General features: G+C 35.5%; 2 protein-coding genes across 5 annotated transcripts in view; both read right to left on the reverse strand.

Annotated features, from left to right (window-relative positions):
* Nucleotides 1–3,226: 3,226 nt before the first annotated feature.
* LOC106131557 (UDP-glucosyltransferase 2-like) overlaps nucleotides 3,227–22,267 on the reverse strand; it is a 38,602-nt gene continuing 19,561 nt past the window's right edge. Inside the window, exons 1-9 of one of the 3 annotated variants that reach the window (XM_060949898.1) lie at nucleotides 15,587–15,712; nucleotides 10,620–10,775; nucleotides 9,427–9,517; nucleotides 7,722–7,911; nucleotides 7,129–7,326; nucleotides 5,742–5,961; nucleotides 4,664–4,883; nucleotides 3,976–4,195; nucleotides 3,227–3,513 (exon numbers count right to left, since the gene is read on the reverse strand). In XM_060949898.1, coding sequence (XP_060805881.1) covers nucleotides 3,249–3,513; nucleotides 3,976–4,195; nucleotides 4,664–4,883; nucleotides 5,742–5,961; nucleotides 7,129–7,326; nucleotides 7,722–7,911; nucleotides 9,427–9,517; nucleotides 10,620–10,772 — 1,557 coding nt within the window. In that variant the 5' untranslated portion in view covers nucleotides 10,773–10,775; nucleotides 15,587–15,712 and the 3' untranslated portion in view covers nucleotides 3,227–3,248. Of the gene's footprint in view, nucleotides 3,514–3,975; nucleotides 4,196–4,663; nucleotides 4,884–5,741; nucleotides 5,962–7,128; nucleotides 7,327–7,721; nucleotides 7,912–9,426; nucleotides 9,518–10,619; nucleotides 10,776–14,445; nucleotides 14,591–15,586; nucleotides 15,713–22,267 lie in introns of those variants that run through there. The other 2 variants (XM_060949897.1, XM_060949899.1) reach the window with 2 other exon arrangements.
* LOC132902927 (uncharacterized) lies at nucleotides 17,754–22,138 on the reverse strand. Of its 2 annotated transcripts, XM_060949901.1 has the most exons (4): nucleotides 21,413–22,138; nucleotides 20,292–20,381; nucleotides 19,629–19,782; nucleotides 17,754–18,211 (listed from the first exon to the last, which is right to left on the reverse strand). In XM_060949901.1, exons 1-4 carry the CDS (start codon nucleotides 22,103–22,105, stop codon nucleotides 18,042–18,044), a joined length of 1,107 nt encoding a protein of 368 aa, XP_060805884.1. In that variant the 5' UTR covers nucleotides 22,106–22,138; the 3' UTR covers nucleotides 17,754–18,041. The 2 variants fall into 2 exon arrangements, with proteins under 2 accessions (XP_060805884.1, XP_060805883.1); XM_060949900.1 differs by lacking the exon at nucleotides 17,754–18,211 and having other exon boundaries at nucleotides 18,220–19,782; nucleotides 21,413–22,107.

Below are 22,267 nucleotides of genomic sequence, written 5' to 3' on the forward strand. Positions count from 1 at the left end.
AGTTGAGCTTTGTAGGAAAGCCTATTACAGCACGGATGATTATATTAATGATAAACATGTGTGGCCCGAGCTGGACATAATGGCCTCTTAAATGCTTGTGTATTTTTGACATGATCTTGACATAATTTGTACAGTATGTACATATTTTATTTTATATTTATTTTATTTGACGAAATATTCATATTGACATAATCAGTTCTACATTCATACATGTTTTTTAATGTAGACAATGTGCATTCGTCCACGATTTAGATTTAAGAGATCTATATTTGTAAATTGACGTCCTATGAAAATGCTGCAGTGTAGTTTGTTCCGCCGCTTCTTCTACACATGCGCTTTGGAAGCGGTAGTAGTTATAATTAGATTTAAGTTATGTGACGTCAATAAGTGGTACCTTGTATCCAATTTTGAAAATAAATCTATTCTATTCTATTCTATTCTATCCCTTAGTCGCCTTTTACGACATCCTCGGGAAAGATCTGGAACGGTCTTATTCTAAAATGACGGAAACCGCACGGCGTAATTAATGAAACTTCATGCAAATCCCATATTTTTTTAAATTTAGCGCTCTACAGAATTGAAGTAATTAAACACCATCATTAATTAATTCTCCTTGCAAATAAACCTCACATGAATGTAAATCTGGCCTAAGTAAATACTTACCAAAGCACCGAATTATTACTAATTCACGAAAAAGCTGTTAGTCCACTCACATCTGTCGGCGTAATAAAAAGGTTTTAGTTTTAATAAATTATGAATTTTATTCATTTGATAACCATGACACAGGATTTGTTAAATTACCTTTTATCTAAGTATCAAAAATGGATAGTAACTGACTTATTGACGGATATTTATAACAACGAAACAGGGAGAATGTAACCGGAACTATGGTCAGGAGGAAGATTAACTTAAACATTATACATACATACATACATACATATCATCACGTCTATATCCCCTGCGAGGTAGACAGAGCCAACAGTCTTGAAAAGACTGAAAGGCCCCGTTCAGCTGTTTGGCTTATTGACAGAATTGAGATTCAAATAGTGACGGGTATTGCTAGCCCATCGCCTAAAAGAAGAATCCAAAGTTTATAAACCAATCCCTCAGTCGCCTTTTACGACATTCACCATTATAATTATATATGTATATGCACATAGGAAGCGGTAGTAGTTATAATTACATTTCAGTGATGTGACGTCAATAAGTGCTACCTTGTATCCAATTTTGAAAATAATTCTAAAACATACCTATGCATGTTTTAGAATGTAATACCTATCGAATCGAATAAATATCGAAGTTATAGCTAAATAAATAATAAATATCGAACTTATACCTATAACTTCGTCTATTCTATGCAGAATATAATATACCAAACCTATAACTTCGTCCGACATATATTGAGGAATACCATAGCACTTTATTGTCCAATTAAGCATGGACTGTATGTCTGTCTGTGCGTCTGTTGACTGAGTGGCCGTGTAATAATGCCCCCAGGTTATAATCCCGGTAGTTATTACAGACAGACAAACACGCGTTGTATATGTGGAAATGTGATTTCAGGATAGGTATAAATATATATCATTAGCTGTCCCCGCGATTTCGTCCGCGTGGAATAGTTATTTTGGGCATCATTGAAGGTTGCTAGCCCATCGCCTAAAAGAAAGATCCCAAGTTTATAAACAATCCCTCAGTCGCCTTTTACGACATTCACCATTATAATTATATACGTATATGCACATAGGAAGCGGTAGTAGTTATAATTAGATTTAAGTGATGTGACGTCAATAAGTGATACCTTGTATCCAATTTTTTAAAAATAAATCTATTCTATTCTAAAACATACCTATGCATGTTTTAGAATATAATACCTATCGAATCGAATAAATATCGAAGTTATAGCTAAATAAGTAATAAATATCGAAGTTATACCTATAACTTCGTCTATTCTATGCAGAATATAATATACCGAACCTATAACTTCGTCCGACAGATATTGAGGAATACCATAGCACTTTATTGTCCAATTAAGCATGGACTGTATGTCTGTCTGTGCGTCTGTTGTCTGAGTGTCCGTGTAATTATGCCCCCAGGTTATAATCCCGGTAGTTATTACAGACAGACAAACACGCGTTGTATATGTGGGAATGTGATTTCAGGGTAGGTATAAATATATATCACTAGCTGTCCCCGCGATTTCGTCCGCGTGGAATAGTTATTTTAGGCATCATTGAAGCCCTCAAGTATGAATTTTCCCCGTTTTTTTTTCACATTTTCCATTATTTCTTTGCTTATAGTTGCAGCGTGATGTTATATGGCCCAAATTCTTTTCAACGCAAAAGTTTTTCAATTTGAAACAGTAGTTCCTGAGATTAGCGCGTTCAAACAACAAACTCTTCAGCTTTGTAATATTAGTATAGATTTATTTATTTATTTTATTTCATATATTTGGATGACCAACAGCAAGTTATACCTACTAGGGTAGACAGAGCCAACAGTCTTGTAAAAAATGATGAATAGGCCACATTCCGCCGTTTGGCTAAATGATATACTTGTATGATAATTCACAAAACAAACTATATTATTTTAGACGGCTCAAATGGTAGTTCATAAATAAAAATATATCATGAAAGTAGTGGAGTCAGCCATGATAGTAAGTCCGCCAGGTTTTATGGGCCCATCCGTCACAACCCTATGCGATATTAAGCAAATGTTATCGAATCTATCAAATGTTTTGTTATTTTTCAATATTGGTCGCCATTAGTTACCTACTCTCTGTTTTTTTTTCTTCGGTCTTGCAATGAAACTTCTTCATGAGTTTATTTTTGCCAGTGTCGAGTAAAATAGTAATAAGACAGTTCTAAATCATCAAATCTAGTAGTTCTTGATCTCCGTCTGCCCCGCGATTGATAAAAACTTGTTTATATTTAAAGTTTTTCTCCGTCGACATTTGTAGCCGACATTAAAAGTTAAAGTTTTTTATCTTGGATTTATAACATACATACATACATAAAATCACGCCTCTTTCCCGGAGGGGTAGGCAGAGACTACCTCTTTCCACTTGGATTTATAACTCCCAGTCGAAAGCCCAATAAGGGTTGTTTAAACACAGACTCTTAAATATATAAAATACTAATGCAAAATTTCAAAAAGATTGGTTCACTAGATAACAAACAAACTGACTTTCGCATGTATTAGTTGGAATAATTTATTTCTTTTTTAAAAATATAATCACATTATAACACACTCTAATCCCTCTTCGTTTTATTCATATCTTTCTTTGAGTAACACAATTTCACTGCTATCTTCTTTACCACATACAAGACCGATAAGACTAAAGCTATAAGATCCAGGTACAGTTTCTGATAGAGTGGCACGTCCAGGGCTGGTGAGCGGAGGTGGGGGGCGCCTCGTGTCTTCACCACGTGTTCCACCCAATGCACCATCTCCTTGGCCGGGTGGACGGGACGGTCGTGATAGACCAGCGATAGCTCTTTCGCTTTTTCTGCATAACTAAAAACAAAAATTTATAGAGCCAATATTTCGATAAGAAATCATGGGACAAGGCTATAATTATAAATTTATTTATGTAAACTTTATTGTACATACATAAATTTACATACAAATGTATAGCACAACACAGTTGTTTTAATGCTAGAAGCATTATCTTGTCAACCATTAGGGTTTGTCAGAACCTTAGTTGGTGTCAAACTAATTAAATTTATTTATACTCACACAATAACAAAATAATATAATTATAATATAATAAACAGACATATAATTATAATATAAAAACTTTATCTGTATACCTGCGATTTGAAACGACAACGACTTGAGGATGTTCTGATATCACGGGTATATACAGGCTAAATTTAGATATTCCCAAAATAGGTCTGCTAGCTTGCTATTAGATTATTAAGAATTTTTGATTGTATGGTCTATTCAGTAACTCAACTTTTGATTTAATTATCTTACCTTTTATTAATTAGCAAATCATCAATAGCAGCTTTCAATTTATCTTTCATGTCATATGCTAGATTCACTTTCTTGGCGAAACCCTTCTTAACAGCTCTGTAGACGTTATTAAATTGGTCTCCAAAGACCGGGATACCTATAATTGGTTTGCCAAAGTGGACAGCCTCAGTGGTAGACAGTAGACCACCGTGACTAATGAAAAAGATGCAATTAGGATGGGCTGGAAATGATAAATTTTATGTTATGTTGATTCATTATGCGTGGTTCAAATAAAAAATATTTTTATTGATAAATCACGTAATATTTTTATGTTTTAACTACGTTTGTATTTAAATGGGTAAAATGTAAAACAGCTAGCATTATCAGTCTCATTGGCGTAAAAATCATGATGGTATTAAATTGTCAATTATAATATGCATACATACATACATATATTCACGTCTATATCTATGTAGACAGAGCCAAGAGTCTTGAAAAGACTGATAGGCTACGTTCAGCTGTTTGGCTTTATGATGGAATTGGAATTGAGATTCAAATAGTGACAGGTTGCTAGCCAATCGCCTAAAAGAAGAATCTCAAGTTAATAAGCCTATTCCTTAGTCGCCTTTTACGACATCCATGGGAACGAGATGGAGTGGTCCTATGCTTTTTTTTATTTAGCCGGGAATCACACGGCACATGTTTGTACCTAATATACTTTGCTGAGGCGCCCAATGCACAATGTGGACATTTGATGGCAGATTCGGTAGAACCTCTTCGAACTTCCAAAGTACTGTTTGCTTCAAGCTACCAAACAAATCCAGCAAATCTTTCTTGATTGACGCTGGCAGATACTTGCTCTTCAAATTGGAGCCCATGCTGAAGTAAATTAAACCGTCCTTCGCATTGTCTAAGAGGTTCTTCAAATCCTGTAATATAGTGTTGTATTAATCAGTGAGTCTTCATGTTAAACCAACATACATACATACATATGGTCACGTCTATATATCTTGCGGGGTAGACAGAGCCAAGAGTCTTGAAAAGACTAAATGGCCACGTTCAGCTATTTGGCTTAACGATAGAATTGAGATTCAACTAGTGACAGTTTGTAAGCCTATCCCTTCGTCGCCTGTTACGACATCCATGGGAAAGAGATGGAGTGGTCCTATTCTTTCTTGTATTGGTGACCGATCTCGTCAACTTTATTATCAGTAATTCACTTTATTGACCTATTTTGGGAGTACCACAAGGTTGCATTCTTGGACCTCTTCTATATTTTGGAACCAATGGGTTTGACAACCAAGTTTGTAGGCTAGTCGCTAGTCCAAGCCATACGTGAGAATTGTCCCGAACAGACGCTATTGGTTGGAGTACCACAAGGCTGCAACTTAAGACCTATTCTATTATACATACATACATACATTATGGTCACGTCTATATACCTTGTGGGGTAGACAGGGCCAATAGTCTTGAAAAGACTGATAGGCCACGCTCAGCTATTTGGCTTAATGATAGAATTGTGATTCAAACAGTGACAGGTTGCTAGCCCATCGCCTAAAAGAAGAATCCCCCTAGTTTTTCTTGGGAAAGAGATGGAGTGGTCCTATTCTTTTTTGTACTGGTGCCGGGAACCACACGGCATATTCTATTATAATCTTGATAAATTGCAATTTTATATGGTAGTAGTTATAATTAGATTTAAGTTATGTGACGTCAATAAGTGATACCTTGTGTCCAATTTTGAAAATAAATCTATTCTATTCTATTCTTTTAAAGAGTCAACTTACGTCCGGCAGCGGTTTGACCACGGTATCTATATGGTAACCTCCGATGGGTTTGTAGGCTTGTGGCAGCCTGGTCGCAAGTCCTAGTGACACGTGTGAGTTGCCCAGAACTAAAGAAGCATTGTACTTTAATACATCAAGAGGGACCACGTCTCTTCCTCTTTTGATAATGTGAGGAACAAGCAACTCTTCGTAAGCTTTGGTTTGATAACCATTGAGAAAGCTGCAATTTAATGAAAGCTTTTTTAATTCGTTTGCTTCGGACACTAAGTTGTGTTTTCGACAGATGAACAGTCAAATATGGACATATAACTATACATATAATATATAAATATATTGACATTTACATATAATATTTGCTTTGTAAATTAAATTTTAGTTTGCGATCATCTTTTTTTTTCTTTCTTTTTTATATTTCGACGGCCTCTGTGGCGCAGCGGTAGTACGCTTGTCTGTGTCACCGGAGGTCCCGGGTTCGAATCCCGGTCAGGGCATGATGAGAAAAGAACTTTGTCTGATTGGCCTGGGTCTTGGATGTTTATCTATATAAGTATTTATTATAAAATAAAGTATCGATGAGTTAGTATCTCGTAACACAAGTCTCGAACTTACTTCGAGGCTAACTCAATCTGTGTAATTTGTCCTGCATATATTTATTTTATTTATTTATTTATAAGTAGTTTTTAGTTTTACTAAGGCCGTTGGTATTTAAGTTTGTCAATCAATAAAAAAATATATATGGACATATATAAAATATGGACAGTCAAATGTATTCACCTCTTCTTTGGTCACCCTGGTTATATTCTCAGATGACATAATAATTAATTTTATTATTTTTCCGAATATAAACCTGGTAAGTATAATTTGGGTGGGAACAATATAACCTACATATCCTGCAGCCTCTAAATAAGAGTCTTCTTAATTAGTCCAGACTCAATTGAACTCTTAAACTTGAAGTCTTAGGAAACAGAATAATGAAATAAGAGAAGAGAGTCATGAATGTGTATGAAGCCCAAGAAGTATGCAGGGATCGTGACAAGTAAAAAGATATAGCTTAACCCTCCGCGAAGTATGTGTAATTTTAAACATACATACATACATACATATGGTCACGTCCCTTGCGGGGTAGACAGAGCCAACAGTCTTGAAAAGACTGAATGGCCACGTTCAGCTATTTGGCTTGACGATAGAATTGAGATTCAAATAGTGAGGTTGCTAGCCCATCGCCTAAAAAAGAATTCCAAGTTTGTAAGCCTATCCCTTAGTCGCCTTTTACGACATCCATGTGAAAGAGATGGAGTGGTCCTATTCTTTTTTGTGTATTGGTGCCGGGAACCACACGGCATTATGTACATAAGTATGTAATAAATTAAGCATGATAAGCACTTACAAAAATTTCAATGCCATTCCGAAGATTTGCGTGAACAGTTCCTTAATCCGCATGGTGAAGGTAAAAGGCGGTATGTTGGCCGACATCATATCAGGGACGTAGGCGGGGTGGGTGTTCTCATCGATGAGGTTCATCACCATCCAGTGAGGTTCTACGGTGGACAACCAGATGAAGGGACAGTTGAACAAATGCCCCAAGCTGTAATAGGAAATAAGACTGATAAAGATGATAAAGATTGATATATATATGGGACAAAATAAATACACAGACTGAGTTAGCCTCGAAGTAAGTTCGAAACTTGTGTTACGAGAAACTAACTCAACGATACTATATACTTTTGATTTATGTTGTGAAAGGCGTCTAAGAATGGGGATAGGCTTATAAACTTGGATAAAATTATTTATCTTTTAGGCGATGGGCTAGCAACCTTTTACTATTTGAATCTCAACTCCATTCACACAGCTGAACGTATCCTTTCAATTTTCTCGAGACTGTCTACCTATAGATATAGACGTGACTATATGTATACAGATTTTTAAACACACAAGCAGAAACTTGTTCTTTTTGATTCAACACAGTTTCTTAGACCTTACCCAGAATAAATGTCACTAAACATCCACAAGCCTATAACAGCGTCGAAATTCTTCGTCTTATCACCCATCAGCTCAACGAACTGAGGACTCAGGAACACCGCCCTGTTCAGGGATTCTATCATCTCCATGATAGTTTCATATCCAACCTTCGACTTGCCCTCCAACAAGTCTTCAAGGTGTAACAATTTGTCTGGAAAGATGTATTATAACATTATTACGAGTATACAAATCTTTAAGTACTAATATTATAAAGCTGAAGAGTTTGTTTGTTTGAACGCGCTAATCTCAGGAACTACTGGGTCGAATTGAAAAATTCTTTTTGCGTTGAATAGACCGTTTATCGAGGAAGGCTTTAGGCTATATAACATCACGCTGCAACTATTAGGAGCGAAGAAATAATGGATTATGTGAAAAAACTGAGAAAATTATTCATCCTTGAGGGCTTCAATGATGCCCAAAAGAACTATTCCACGCGGACGAAGTCGCGGGCACAGCTAGTCTAGATATTAACTTAATAAAGATACGAGCTTTTACCCGCCACCTCGCGTGGATTAAGCGTCACCTCTAAAAAGTGACGAATTTAACGCCATCTAAAATGAACGATAAAATTTAACGTCACCTACAAAAAGCAATGAATTTAGCGCCACTAACAAAAGAATCAAGGTTCTTCGCAAATCCCACGGGAATTGTAGTTAAGGTACCTTACATCCTTCTCCAGACTCTTAATTATACATACGTGATATTTCGAGAAGATCATAATCATTTATTCCTTGAATATGGTTGCAATGAAGGTCTTAGTATTTAGGTACAGTTTCTGTAAACACATATTCTCTCAAGGCGTCGGAATTATATAAATATATTTTAAATAAGCAGCATACATTCAGTCAGAAAAGTATCGGGAATGGATTATTTATTTATGGTTCCAAATTCAAATTTTTGTTTTTTTTGTTGTTGTTAGATTGGCACAACTGTTTTCCATTTTGGCGCGGAGTTTGAGTTGCATCTGTTGTTTACATTAAATATGTACACATTACACAGCGTTTAAAAAATGTTTTGATGATTGGATTATTCGTTGGCGTAAGTGTATCGTTTCTAAAGGAGCATATTTTGAAGGTGATAAAATAAATTTGGATGAATAACAAACAGTTTGTGTATTATTGATCTTTTCCTGCTACTTTCTTGACAGAGTAGTATATCAATTCAGTAGATAACGCGTGAAGAGGTAACAAACGAACAAATAAACTTACCTTCGCATTTATAGTATTAGTTGAAATTGATAAGATCTTTATTTTTAATTCACGACATTTCTAATCATCAGCAACATCATATTTTTATTTTTCTTCATCACATTTAGACTTTCCAACACCATTGGCTCTGTCTGCCCCGCAAGGAATACATACGTGACTATATGTGTGTTTGTGTATTATTAACTGCATACATACATACATATGGTCACGTCTATATCCCTTGCGGGGTAGACAGAGCCAACAGTCTTGAAAAGACTGAATGGCCACGTTCAGCTATTTGGCTTAACGATAGAATTGAGATTCAACTAGTGACAGGTTGCTAGCCCATCGCCTAAAAAGAATCCCAAGTTTGTAAGCCTATCCCTTAGTCGCCTTTTACGACATCCATGGGAAAGAGATGGAGTGGTCCTATTCTTTTTTGTATTGGTGCCGGGAGCCACACGGCATTATTAACTGACCTCTATTTTTATCTTCATTAGCATTTGAGACATCGACTTGGTGCAAATTAGGCGGCGGATGCTTTTTTAACTTGCCTGTTACGTAGGTTACCTGAAAATTGATTAAAATTTATTAGATAAATACATCTATACTAATATTATAAAGCTGAAGAGTTTGTTTGTTTGAACGCGCTAATCTCAGGAACTACTGGTTCGAATTGAAAAATTATTTTTGTATTATATAGACCATTTATCGGGGAAGGCTTTAGGCTATATAACATCACGCTACAACTTTTAGGAGCGAGGATATAATGGAAAATGTGAAACGGGGAAAATTATTCATCCTTGAGGGCTTCAATGATGCCTTTAATACGTCAATAATTGATACCTTGTATCCAATTTAGGTTTAGGTTCAAAGACCTTTATTCTTATAAAGACATATTTTACATCACTTACATGAGAACATAAAAAACAAAAAAAAAATAAAAAAAATACATAAGTTCATTGTCACACTAATAAACGAAATATAACTGTAAAAGTTCAGTAAATTGAGATTATGTGCTCGGCTAATTGTCTCTTGAATACATCGGACGAGGTAATATTTTTGACTAGCTGTGCCCGCGACTTCGTCCGCGTGGAATAGTTATTTCGAACTTCATTGAAGCCCTCAAGAAAGAATAATTTCCCCCGTTTTTTTCACATTTTCCATTTTATCTTCGCTCCTAAAAGTTGCAGCTTGATGTTATATAAAGCCTAAAGCCTTCCTCGATAAATGGTTTTTTCAACACAAAAATAATTTTTCAATTCGAACCAGTAGTTCCTAAGATTAGCGCGTTCAAATAAGCAAGCAAACAAACTCCTCAGCTTTATAATATTAAGTATAGTTATCAGAGGGTATCTTGTTAAAAATGCGTGCACTTTCGCGTTATTGTCGTTATTGTCGACTGGCAATAATATTTTGAATCTTAATTGAAATCTTAATCAATTTAAAAAAATGAAAATTAATCTATTTTATTCTATCTATTTCATTCTGTCAGGTCAAAAGTACCCGAAACCGCCGACCTTGCATGAAGAGAGTTATGAATGTGGATGAAGCGAAGGAAGTATGCAGAGATCGTGGCAAGTGGAAAGAGGTAGTCTCTGCCTACCCCTCCGTTACGTTATGTTATGTTATGTTACATTACGTTACGTTACGTTATGTTATTCTATCTTACCTCATGGCCTGCCTGTAGCAAATTGTTCACAATCCCATCTCCCAATATTCCCGCGCTGCCCGTTGCTATTGGCATCAGTACCATTATCTTATATCCATCACATAAAGTAGTGAGAAATAAGGCAGCTATCAAGCACACTGTCAGACTAGACATCGTCTGAAATACAAAAAAAAACAATCCCAAGTTTTTAAGTTTATCCCTTAGTCGCATTTTACGACGTCCGTGGGAAAGAGGCGGACCGGTCCTATTCTTTGTCCTAAAGCCGGTAACCACACGGCATATCAGTGAATATTTTATTTATTTACCAATTTATGTACACAGAAAACTTATAAATATAAGAAACGATAGTTCTGCTTATTCTTACAAAAATCTCTTCCAGCAGACTCGAGACAGGAGACATGAAGAAAAGGGTGACAGGCGTGTCCACACAATTCTTTACAAACAAATATATTAATGATATTATTAAATACATATTTATAAATAAACTTACACACAAATAAATACAGTAAGTTATACGCTTATTCGCAAGGCCAAAATAAACTAGATTTAAAAAAAATAATAATTTACACACGTGCATAAAATCACGCGTCTTTTATTACATACTATATTTCCACTTGCCACGATCCTTGCATACTTCTTTCGCTTCATCCACATTCATAACTCTTTTCATGAAAGCTCGCATGTCCGTCTTGTCTAATTCCATCATCGGACGTCATTGTTGAGCAGAGATTCCATCAATATGTAGCCGAAACCTTTCGATTCGCGAAATATTAACTTTTAATAAATAAATATATTCCTACAAATTACACAAATTGAGTTAGCCTTGAAGTAAGTTCGAAAGTTGTGTAAAAATTGAAATGAAAGAATTTTAATAAAATTGAAATGTTATGTCATGGTGGGCGGAGTTGAGTAAAAAGGACTAATGTTGTCCTTGGTGGGCGGAATGTATAAGTTTTAAAAACTGTTCGTTATAAGTTTAGTTCCTTAACCTGTTATTAGATGGCGTTGTTTGTTATTATTTTTAGTTAGATCGCGTTATTGTTTCTCTTTAATTATTTACTACACTTAAGTGTTTTTTCATGCAATAGATTCTCTCAAACCATTATCACTAGTTCTTTTATTTCGACACCAGAGGAACTAGCGTCTCAAAGCTAAGTATTGGATTGTACAAGCAGCTGATAGTATAAATCACTCCATATCGATTATTTGCGATATGTTTCAAGTACAGATATCAGGCACTTACAATTTGATTTGATTTTGGTTTGTCATGTCAATGTCGTGTGGTTCCCGGCACCAATACAAAAAAAGAATAGAACCACTCCATCTCTTTCCCATGGATGTCGTAAAAGGCGACTAAGGGATAGGCTTACAAACTTGGGATTCTTTTTTAGGCGATGGGCTAGCAACCTGTCACTATTTGAATCTCAATTCTATCATTAAGCCAAATAGCTGAACGTGGCCATTCAGTCTTTTCAAGACTGTTGGCTCTGTCTACCCCGCAAGGGATATAGACGTGACCATATGTATGTATGTATGTCAATGTCACCCAATGTCATTAATTGTATAATTGGATCATGTCTAGCTTGCCACTAGAGTCATGAATTTCCGAGACTCTGTTAGCCACGAAGGTTTGCCATTTACTTGGGTGTTGGTTCAGCCAAGCTAAAACTACCACTGAATCGGTCCACGCTCTTATATTAGTTTTGGAAATACCTAACACCTCTGCTACTTCTACTAAAAGCCGAGTAACAAGTACAGCACCACACAGCTCTAGCCTTGGTATGGAGACTTGTTTAATTGGTGCCACTTTAGTTTTGGCAGTGACGAGTGTGACGCATATATTTCCATTACTATCGATCAAACGAATATAAACTGCTGCTACGTTTGCAGTTTTTGATGCATCTGAAAATCCGTGTAATTCTGCATTACATACTTTCATGTTCATACCAAACCACCTAGGTATTTTTATGTCAGCTAGCTTCGGCTTTCTTCGGTAAGTGTTCCATTCTATTATTAAATTGATTTGTACATAGTCATTTCATCCTACGCCTGATATCCAAAGTTTTAGAATTAATCTTTTTGCTATAATTGCACTGCACATTAATGCGGCTAGCCAGCATAAGGGGTCATATAATTTTGCTATTTCGGAAATAATTTTTCTTTTTATAACAGGTCCAGATTTCAGCGGCAGAGCTACAGTGTAACGGAAGACATCCATAGAACGAATCCAAGTAAGTCCTAACAACTTTACTACTTCATCTAATCTTAAGTATAGTTCTTCTTTAACTTCATTCATTTCCTTGTATATAATAATTCCTTCTTTTCCAAAGTCACAAGACGTCAACAAATCATCCATGTAGAAGTTTTTTTTTTACAATTTCAGCTGCTTTAGGAAAATTCTTCCCTTCATCAATAGAAACCTGTTGCAACGTTTTCCATCCATCCATCCATACTTGAACTGTCTAACCAAACCAGACGTTGGAAATCAGTATCTTGATCCGTTACTTTAAACCGTCGATACATACCTACATAAAATCACGCCTCTTTCCCGGAGGGATAGGCAGAGACTTCCTCTTTCCACTTGCCACGATCTCTGCATATTTCCTTCGCTTCATCCACATTCATAACTCTCTTCATGCAAGCTCGGCGGTTTCGGGTACTTTTGACGTGACCCTTTACCAGGACGTCCTTAATTTGATCAAGATATGTTCGTCTGGGTCTTCCCACTCCGATCTTTCCCTCCACACTCTCCTTGTATATCTACTTAGTCAACATGTCGATACATTTTTACGGTATATCAGCAGCTAAACATATTTTAGATACTCTCCATCGCATTAACAAATATCGTAATTCTGATTGAATTGTTGGACCAATCATTAAAGAATCGTTCAAAGACATCCATCCATTTTCATTTTTTGCAGAAGCATGAAATACAACACGAACTTGCGTTGTCTTTCTATCATTTTTCATAACTGCGTGATGAGGTAAGTAACAATTTGTTTTATTATCTATTTCCTCTTTAATTATTAAAGTTAAGCAAGAATAACAAATTGACAAGAGTCCATATAATAAAGTTCAAATTAGCTTGATGATCTAGCACTTTTCAAAGTTTCTTTATTCTTGAACATAAGGTTCAAATTTGCTTGAATACATACTCGTAGTATAAACAAATGTATTCACAGTAAACCGCGGATTCACTCACACCGTGTTACACAACACTTGAAGACACAGATGGAAGGTATTCCACCCTCACACTCCTTGCCTGCACTCCTGACGTCATTGGATTCTCGTTTAAGTCTTCAGGTCTGCTATCTCACTCACTCCTTCTGGGTCAGCAGCACCCTGATGAATACCCGAGCAGCAGCGATCCACTGCCCCTACTGGGTTTTCTTCTTCACCGGCTTGGTAACCACTGAAGATCACTTCGTTCGTCTCGAAAGGACCAAATGTACAATGCAATGCTTAGCTTTGAGACGCTAGTAGCTCTGGTGTCGAAATAAAACAACCAGTGAAATTGGATCGAGTGAATATATTGTATGAAAAAACACTTAAGTATAGTAAATAATTAAAGAGAAGCCATAGCGCAATCTAAATAAAAATAATAACGAACAACGCCATCTAATGACAGGTTGAGAAACTAAACTTATAAGGAACAATTTTTAAAACTTATGCATATATAATTTATTGTCTGTATAATTGTACTAAACGAAAACTCATATACAAATACTCATACTTGCAGTTTCCCAAATAAATTTGGTTCGGTCCAACTCACAAAATTCCAAACTAAAATTTGCAACACAAATGTTTAGTAATCATTTTTACTCACTTGAAATTCGAATAAAGTTATCCCCAATCTATTTAACTTGTATTTATAATTATTAATTAAGCCAAATAAAACTTATATATACTTTCATAAGTTGCATCCACGAAGTACTATACAACACTATTGTATACTCATTATTTGATACTGAATTTAAGCTTCAAATTGTTGATAACATGTTGGTTAACTCATTAGATTGAATGACTGACCAACATCATCATGTCATCATTATAATCCAGTAAAATCTAAAAATAATCGTGTCATTGTTAAAAAAAAATACAAAAATAACAATTCATCGTTTATCAGCAAAAATTGTTATCGTTTTTAGATAAGTGCGTATGTTGTCAAATAATGGTTTAAATGAGATTTCATATCTAATCTGAAGCAGTACATTAAAATCTATCGAGTCATTCTTTACGAGTAAATAAATTAACTTACACAATGCCTGCTTCTTTAGTTTCTAAGCAGGCTTCTTAGAAATACATACATACATAGAATCACGTCTATATACCTTGCCGGGTAGACAGAGACAACAGTTTTGAAAAGACTGATAGGCCACGTTCAGCTATTTGGCTTAATGAAAGAATTGAGATTCAAATAGTGACAGGTTGCTAGCCCATCGCCCAAAAGAATCCCAAGTTAAAATCCTATCCCTCAGTCGCCTTTTACGACATCTATGGGAACGAGATGGAGTGGTCCTATTCTTTTTTTTATATTGGTGCCGGGAACCACACGGCACTTGTAATTTAATTGAAAAATTCTAATGAAAACACTCTCACATAGAGCTTATTACTTTAGTCTTATTATAAAGCTGAAGAGTTTGTTTGTTTGAACGCGCTCTCAGGAACTACTGGTTCGAATTAAAAAAATATTTTTGCGTTAAATAGACAATTTATCGAGGAAGGCTTTAGGTTATATAACATCACGCTGCAACTATAAGGAGCAAAGAAATAATGAATTATGTGAAAAAACAGGAAAAATTATTCATCCTTGAGGGCTTCAATGATGCCCAAAATAACTATTCCACGCGGACGAAGTCGCGGACACACGCTAGTATATTATATATCTCACTCCTTATTGTCGCATTATTAGCTCTGTTTACTTATTAATGCTATTGTCTGTGAAGCAATATGAGGGCAAAGCTTACTTTTTAAGAAGTTGCACAGATGAAATAGCGAAAGATGAACTGAAAGTGGTTACGAAATAAATAAAGCGCGTTATTGTGCTAAGTGTTCGAGGAACAAGCAAGCATGCGTTTCGCGTCAAGTTGATATTCAGACTGGCCGCCGCGCCGGTAGGAATGTGAAAATAATAATCGATTATGGAAATAATCGATAAAAATCGATTTTTTTAAAGTATAAATCGATTTTAATACGTGATTTTTGAAATTAATAATCTGTCAATATAATAAAAATAATAATTTATCAATATAATAAAATCGATTATTTATTAATCGATTTTTCATACTTAAGAAATAAACCGATTAGATAATTATCGATTTTTTATCAGCAATGTCACATCCCTAGCCGCCGGCCGGCCAGAGACGGTTGAGGGGCATGCGTGTGCGCGGGAGCGACTGCCTACCGGTCAAACCGGTAGCGGTTACGCAATCAAATCTCATGTCACAGCTAAACAGAAAATTTCTTATGCTACGGTACAACATGGTCTGTTTGTTTGTCGGTCTGCTTGTTTCTCGATAACACATTTATTAACTTTATATGACAACTATATAACACACTTTATATATTGCATCTTGTGTATAATTTATTAGGCTACTTAAATTAATGTTACATGTAAATATGTATATAAATGTAAGGGTAAATTCATCATAGCACATAGGTAAGTTATATAATGCAATGTATTTATTGACAAGATATTATCAGTTCTAAAATAATAAGTTAGTACAGTTGTATATAAAAATAAACAAGTTTGTAAATAAAACTAAAAACAATATTGTAAACAAAAATAAGACAAGTTTGAACATTAATCTGAACAATTGATGTATCTAAAAATCTATGTAAATATTTATTTTGTAAAAGAAAGTTTTGTATAATAAATGTAAAACTTTTGTTAATAATAAAACCAAATAGATAAAATTAAATCGATAAAATGATTAAAGTCACTACAGCTATATCTTTATATATATATAGCTTATAAACTTGGGATTCTTCTTTTAGGCGATGGGCTAGCAACCTATCACTATTTGAATCTCAATTTTATCTCAAAGCCAAATAGCTGAGCGTGGCTATGAGTTTTTTCAAGACTGTTTGGGTCTGTTTACCCCGCAAGGGATATAGGCGTAATATATGTATATATTACGCCTATATATATTATATGTATGTTTAATTATTACATATAGTATTTAGGTAACAATCAAAGTACGACCTTGGCTTTTTATTCGACTCCATAATTCCGGATTTCAATTAATAAACATAGTATACATAGTAGATGACATGTTATTACTAAATTACATTATTATAATTACTTTCCTCACCAACAACTATTATTGATTTATTAATAAATAGCAATTACCCGCTGCTTCGCTCGCGCGAATTTAGCGACACCTACAAAATAAAAGAGGTTTTTCGCAAATTCCACGCGAAGTGTAGTTATAATTATACATACATACATACATATTGTCACGTCTATATCCCTTGCGGGGTAGACAGAGCCAACAGTCTTGAAAAGACAGAATGGCCACGTTCAGCTATTTGGCTTTATGATAGAACTGAGATTCAAATAGTGGCAGGTTGCTAGCCCATCGCCTAAAAAAAGAATCCCAATTTTGTAAGCCTATCCCTTAGTCGCCTTTTACGACATCCATGGGAAAGAGATGGAGTGGTCCTATTCTTTTTTCATTGGTGCCGGGAACCACACGGCAATAATTATAACCATCATGAAACGTACCCTCTGTCCTTCTCCAGACTCTGAATTATATATACGCAAAATTTCACGAATATTAGTTCAGTAGATAACGCGTGATGAAGTACCAAACAAACAAATAAACTTACTTTTACATATAACATCAGTTGGGATAGTTCTATGCTTTGTCACAATGACAACGTTTAATTATTACATGAAGAGAGTTATGAATGTGGATGAAGCAAAGGAAGTATGCAGAGATCGTAACAAGTGGAAAGATGTAGTCTCTGCCTACCCCTCCGGGAAAAAGGCGTGATTTTATGTATGTACTAGCTATTTATTGCCCGCGACTTCCTTCGCGTAAATTTCGAATTTTTCCACGTAAACTTATTTGCAGGTAAACTCATGCATTAAATTCATTCAAACGACGATAACTTTTTTTAAGTGAACCGATATTGATGAAACAAACTTTAAATGTTTTTCTGAGTTAAAACAAAGCAATCGGTGAAAGTTTTAAGTAAATCGGTTCAGTACTTTCGGAGATAAGCGTGATCATTCATACAGACAGACAGAAAGACAGACAGACAAAAATAAAAAATAAAATTTTTGCTTTCTATTATTCATTCTAAGTGTCCCTCTATCCATTTCAGTCAAAAATACTAAATGTACAGACAAAATATTTTTACTGTTTTATTATATATCTACATGTACCTACCTATAGATGATTAATTATTACATGCTCAAATCGAAGGATTAAACTGTAAAATGACTATCAGATATGTAACAATCACGTTTAATATAACGACGGGGAATGTCCAATCGACTTTCAGAATTTTGCAAATCGTGAATTTGAATGGACGAGCTTCTATGTAGCGAACTAGTTCCGTCATGGCCTGATATTGTGTGTTATCTGAAATTATATTAAAAATATTAATTAAAAATTCAAGCGGCTGGAAAATATAAATAATAAATAAATAAATTTTATTTATTTATTTCAGAAGCTTAATTTTATCTTTACAGTTTGCACCAATGCAATAGAGAAGCAATACATTTTAATTATTATTATTACTGTAGCATACAATAAATAAATACGGGACACAAATTACACAGATCGAGTTTGCCTCGAAGTGAGTTCAAAACTTTTTGTGTTGAATAGACCATTTATCGAGGAAGGCTTTAGGCTATATAACATCACGCTGCGACTTTAAGGAGCAAAGAAATAATGGAATATGTGAAAAAAACGGGGAAAATTATTCATCCTTAAGGTCTTCAATGATGCTCAAAATAAATATTCCACGAGGACGAAGTCACGGGCACAGCTAAAAATAATAAATAAATAAATACGGGACTCAAATTAGGTACACAGATCGAGATAGCCTCGAAGCAAGTTTGAAACTTGTGTTACGAGATAATAACTCAACGATACTATATTTTATAATGAATACTTATATAGATAAACATCCACGATACAGGGCAATTAGTAAAATTTCGTTTCTCATCATGCCCTGACCGGGATTCGAACCCGGGACCTCTGGTGTCACAGACAAGCGCACTACCGCTAAATAGCAAGATAAGATGTCTCCAGAGACTCTTCTCCTTCCACATATGACCTCAAGGAGCTGAGAGTCTATACCCTTATCATGTTGGGTCATGTCACAAGCAGAAGAGGTCAGACAGGAGCACTGCCGTGCCGTGTGGTTCCCGGCACCAATACAAAAAAGAATAGGACCACTCCATCTCTTTCCCATGGATGTCGTAAAAGGCGACTAAGGTATAGGCTTACAAACTTGGGATTCTTTTCTAAGCGATGGGCTAGCAACCTGTCACTATTTGAATCTCAATTCTATCATTAAGCCAAATAGCTGAATGTGGCCATTCAGCCTTTTCAAGACTGTTGGCTCTGTCTACCCCGCAAGGGATATAGACGTGACCATATGTATGTATGGATAAAGAAGTGATTATATGTATGTATGTAGAACTCCTTTTGAGGCTGTCTGTTTGACTTCGTCCTATTTTATTTATGTTTATTTCTGAACTGAATTTCAGAGGTAAAAACAAACCACGTCGCTAAACAGTTCTTTACGAAATAAACATAAAAGATTTACACTTCAGACACGCTACAGAACTTTGTATGTTATGTTATCAAATCCTTATATTATGCAAGTTTCTACAATAACCTATACCTTTTTTATTATTCAAGTTTCTACAATAACCTGTACCTTTTTTATTATTCAAGTTTCTACAATAACCTGTACCTTTTTTATTATTCAAGTTTCTACAATAACCTGTACCTTTTTTATTATTCAAGTTTCTACAATATCCTGTACCTTTTTCGTCGACCAATCGGTCGTACAATAAAGATTTTAATGTTTCCACTCGTGACGTCACGAAGCCAGCAGCTATCGCCGGGGCGAAGAACAGAACTAGTATGTGAATCGTGGAGGACACAGCTAACCAACTGCCAAACACGTTCACTGAACTCTGAAATTAAAACTATACATACATATATTCACGTCTATATCCCTTGCGGGGTAGACAGAGCCAACAGTCTTGAAAAGACTGATCAGCCACGTTCAGCTGTTTGGCTAAATGATACATACATACATATAATCACGTTTATATCCCTCCCGGGGTAGACAGAGCTAACAGCCAAAAACAAGACAGATAGACGAGTGGTTAACCACAGTGCCGTGTGGTTCCCGGCTTGCCGTTCCAGGTTGTCGTCGGTCCATCTCGCTGGGAGCCATCCTAAGCTGCGTTTCCCGTTACGTGGTCTCCACTCGAGAACTTTTTGACCCTATCAGCCTTCAGCTCTTTGTGAAATATGACCTGCCCATTGCCACATCATTTTGTTGGCCCGAGCTGCTCGGTACTCTTCTGAATTACGCACATCAGTTTGAGGGTTAACCGGGACTAACGCTAAATGGATGATGGTAACAAACTCACGTTTATATCACTGCATTCTATGTCAGAAATACTAAAAAAATTACCTGATTTCTGGGCCCTTGTTGCAACTCTTTGATGGAAGAATATATAGACGTTAATACATTTGGCGTTGTGAACAAGAGGGCGACCAAAAACTGAAAAACACAATCGTTCAAAAAGAAATTACAATACAGACACAGATTTCTAATTAAATTGATGAGCCGCGGAATTTAGTTGAAAAAACCTTTCGAATCATTATTTCGTATTTGTATAAGAAATCAATGTGCCGTGTGGTTCCCGGCACCAATACAAAAAAGAATAGGATAGATGTCGTAAAAGGCGACTAAGGGATAGGCTTACAAACTTGGGATTCTTTTTTGGGCGATGGGCTAGCAACCTGTCACTAGTTGAATCTCAATTGCACCATTAAGCCAAATAGCTGAACGTGGCCATTCGGTCTTTTCAAGACTGTTGGTTCTGTCTACCCCGCAAGGGATATAGACGTGACCATATGTATGTATGTATAAGAAATCAAACAATCTGGTGGAGTTTATCAAGTAAAGGCTCATTAACTTGGGATTCTTCTGATAGGCGATGGGCTAACAACCTGTCACTATTTGAATCACAATTCTATCATTATACCATACAGCTCAACGCGACCTTTCAGTCTTTTCGAAACTGCTGGTTCTATAATAAAAGGGATAGGCTGATAAACTTGGGATTCTTCTTTTAGGCGATGGGCTAGCAACCTTTAACTATTTAAATCTCAATTCTATCATTATACCATACAGCTCAACGCGACCTTTCAGTCTTTTCGAAACTGCTGGTTCTATAATAAAAGGGATAGGCTGATAAACTTGGGATTCTTCTTTTAGGCGATGGGCTAGCAACCTTTAACTATTTAAATCTCAATTCTATCATTATACCATACAGCTCAACGCGACCTTTCAGTCTTTTCGAAACTGCTGGTTCTATAATAAAAGGGATAGGCTGATAAACTTGGGATTCTTCTTTAAGGCGATGGGCTAGCAACCTGTCACTATTTGAATCTCAATTCTATCATTATACCATACAGCTCAACGTAGCCTTTCAGTCTTTTCGAGACTATTGGTTCTGTCTTCCCAGAAAGGAATAAACATGATTAAATGTATGTAATAATAAAACAATGCAAAACCGATTAACTTACCACTCTGTTAAAAGTTACCAAAACTTTTTCTGCAGATATCAATAGACATCTGTAAATCGACTGTGAAGAACTGATACTTAACATATTATTTTCAATTGAATCAACAAGTGTTCTTACACGGCAATATATTGAATAGAAGACGAAGAAATAAACAATTAGTACAACATCTATAGACCACAAGGGCACAATAAAGAATATTGTACCTAACAGAAGATTGATACAGTTCTCTGGCAACAAGCTACAGTAAACGATTGAAAATACGACCCTGTATAAGACACAAAACGTCGTGTACAAAATTAATTTGACATCAATTCTGTGAATCTTTGTGGTAATCCCCATTTGGGTGTCAATAGCAATCAAATCATTTAGCAACGCCCAAAATGTATTCTCATTAGAAAGCACCAACATAAGAACTTGCGTCAGGTAAGTGAACACGTATGAAGAATACCATGCAATTTGCAATGGGCTTAAGTAGAACAAAAACACAAACACACAAATAGAACTGAAGAATATGGCGTAGAGTAATGTGGACAGTTTCGATATAATCCATCTAGTGCTTTGAAATTTCATAAAACCGAAATCCAGGCCTAAGCAAATGTGAATTAATTTAAAGTAAACGATCATTGGCTTTGGCATAGTATTTGTGATGGGTTTCTTGAAAGCAATCACTTTGTTTTTGTTCTTATATATCATGTTTTCTTAAAGCGGTACACGTAAATAATTCAACCCGTGAAGCGACTGGTAAACGCAATGTTATAATGACAATTATAAATGGTCACAATACCAAAAGACATGATCTAAATAAATAATGTCCAATCATTTTAATAGCATTTCATTCAATCTCATTAGTAATTA

This window comes from Amyelois transitella, chromosome 20 (assembly GCF_032362555.1).
Source record: "Amyelois transitella isolate CPQ chromosome 20, ilAmyTran1.1, whole genome shotgun sequence".
Taxonomy (NCBI): Eukaryota; Metazoa; Arthropoda; class Insecta; order Lepidoptera; family Pyralidae; genus Amyelois; species Amyelois transitella.

Excerpts from the sequence above, each read along its gene's own strand:
- LOC132902927 (XM_060949900.1), bottom strand. The coding sequence starts at position 22,105 with ATGATATATAAGAACAAAAACAAAGTGATTGCTTTCAAGAAACCCATC. Across the intron at positions 20,382-21,412 it reads TGGTAACTTTTAACAGAGTG|TTTTTGGTCGCCCTCTTGTT; the intron begins GTAAGTTAATCG and ends TGTGTTTTTCAG. Across the intron at positions 19,783-20,291 it reads AACAAGGGCCCAGAAATCAG|AGTTCAGTGAACGTGTTTGG; the intron begins GTAATTTTTTTA and ends TTTTAATTTCAG.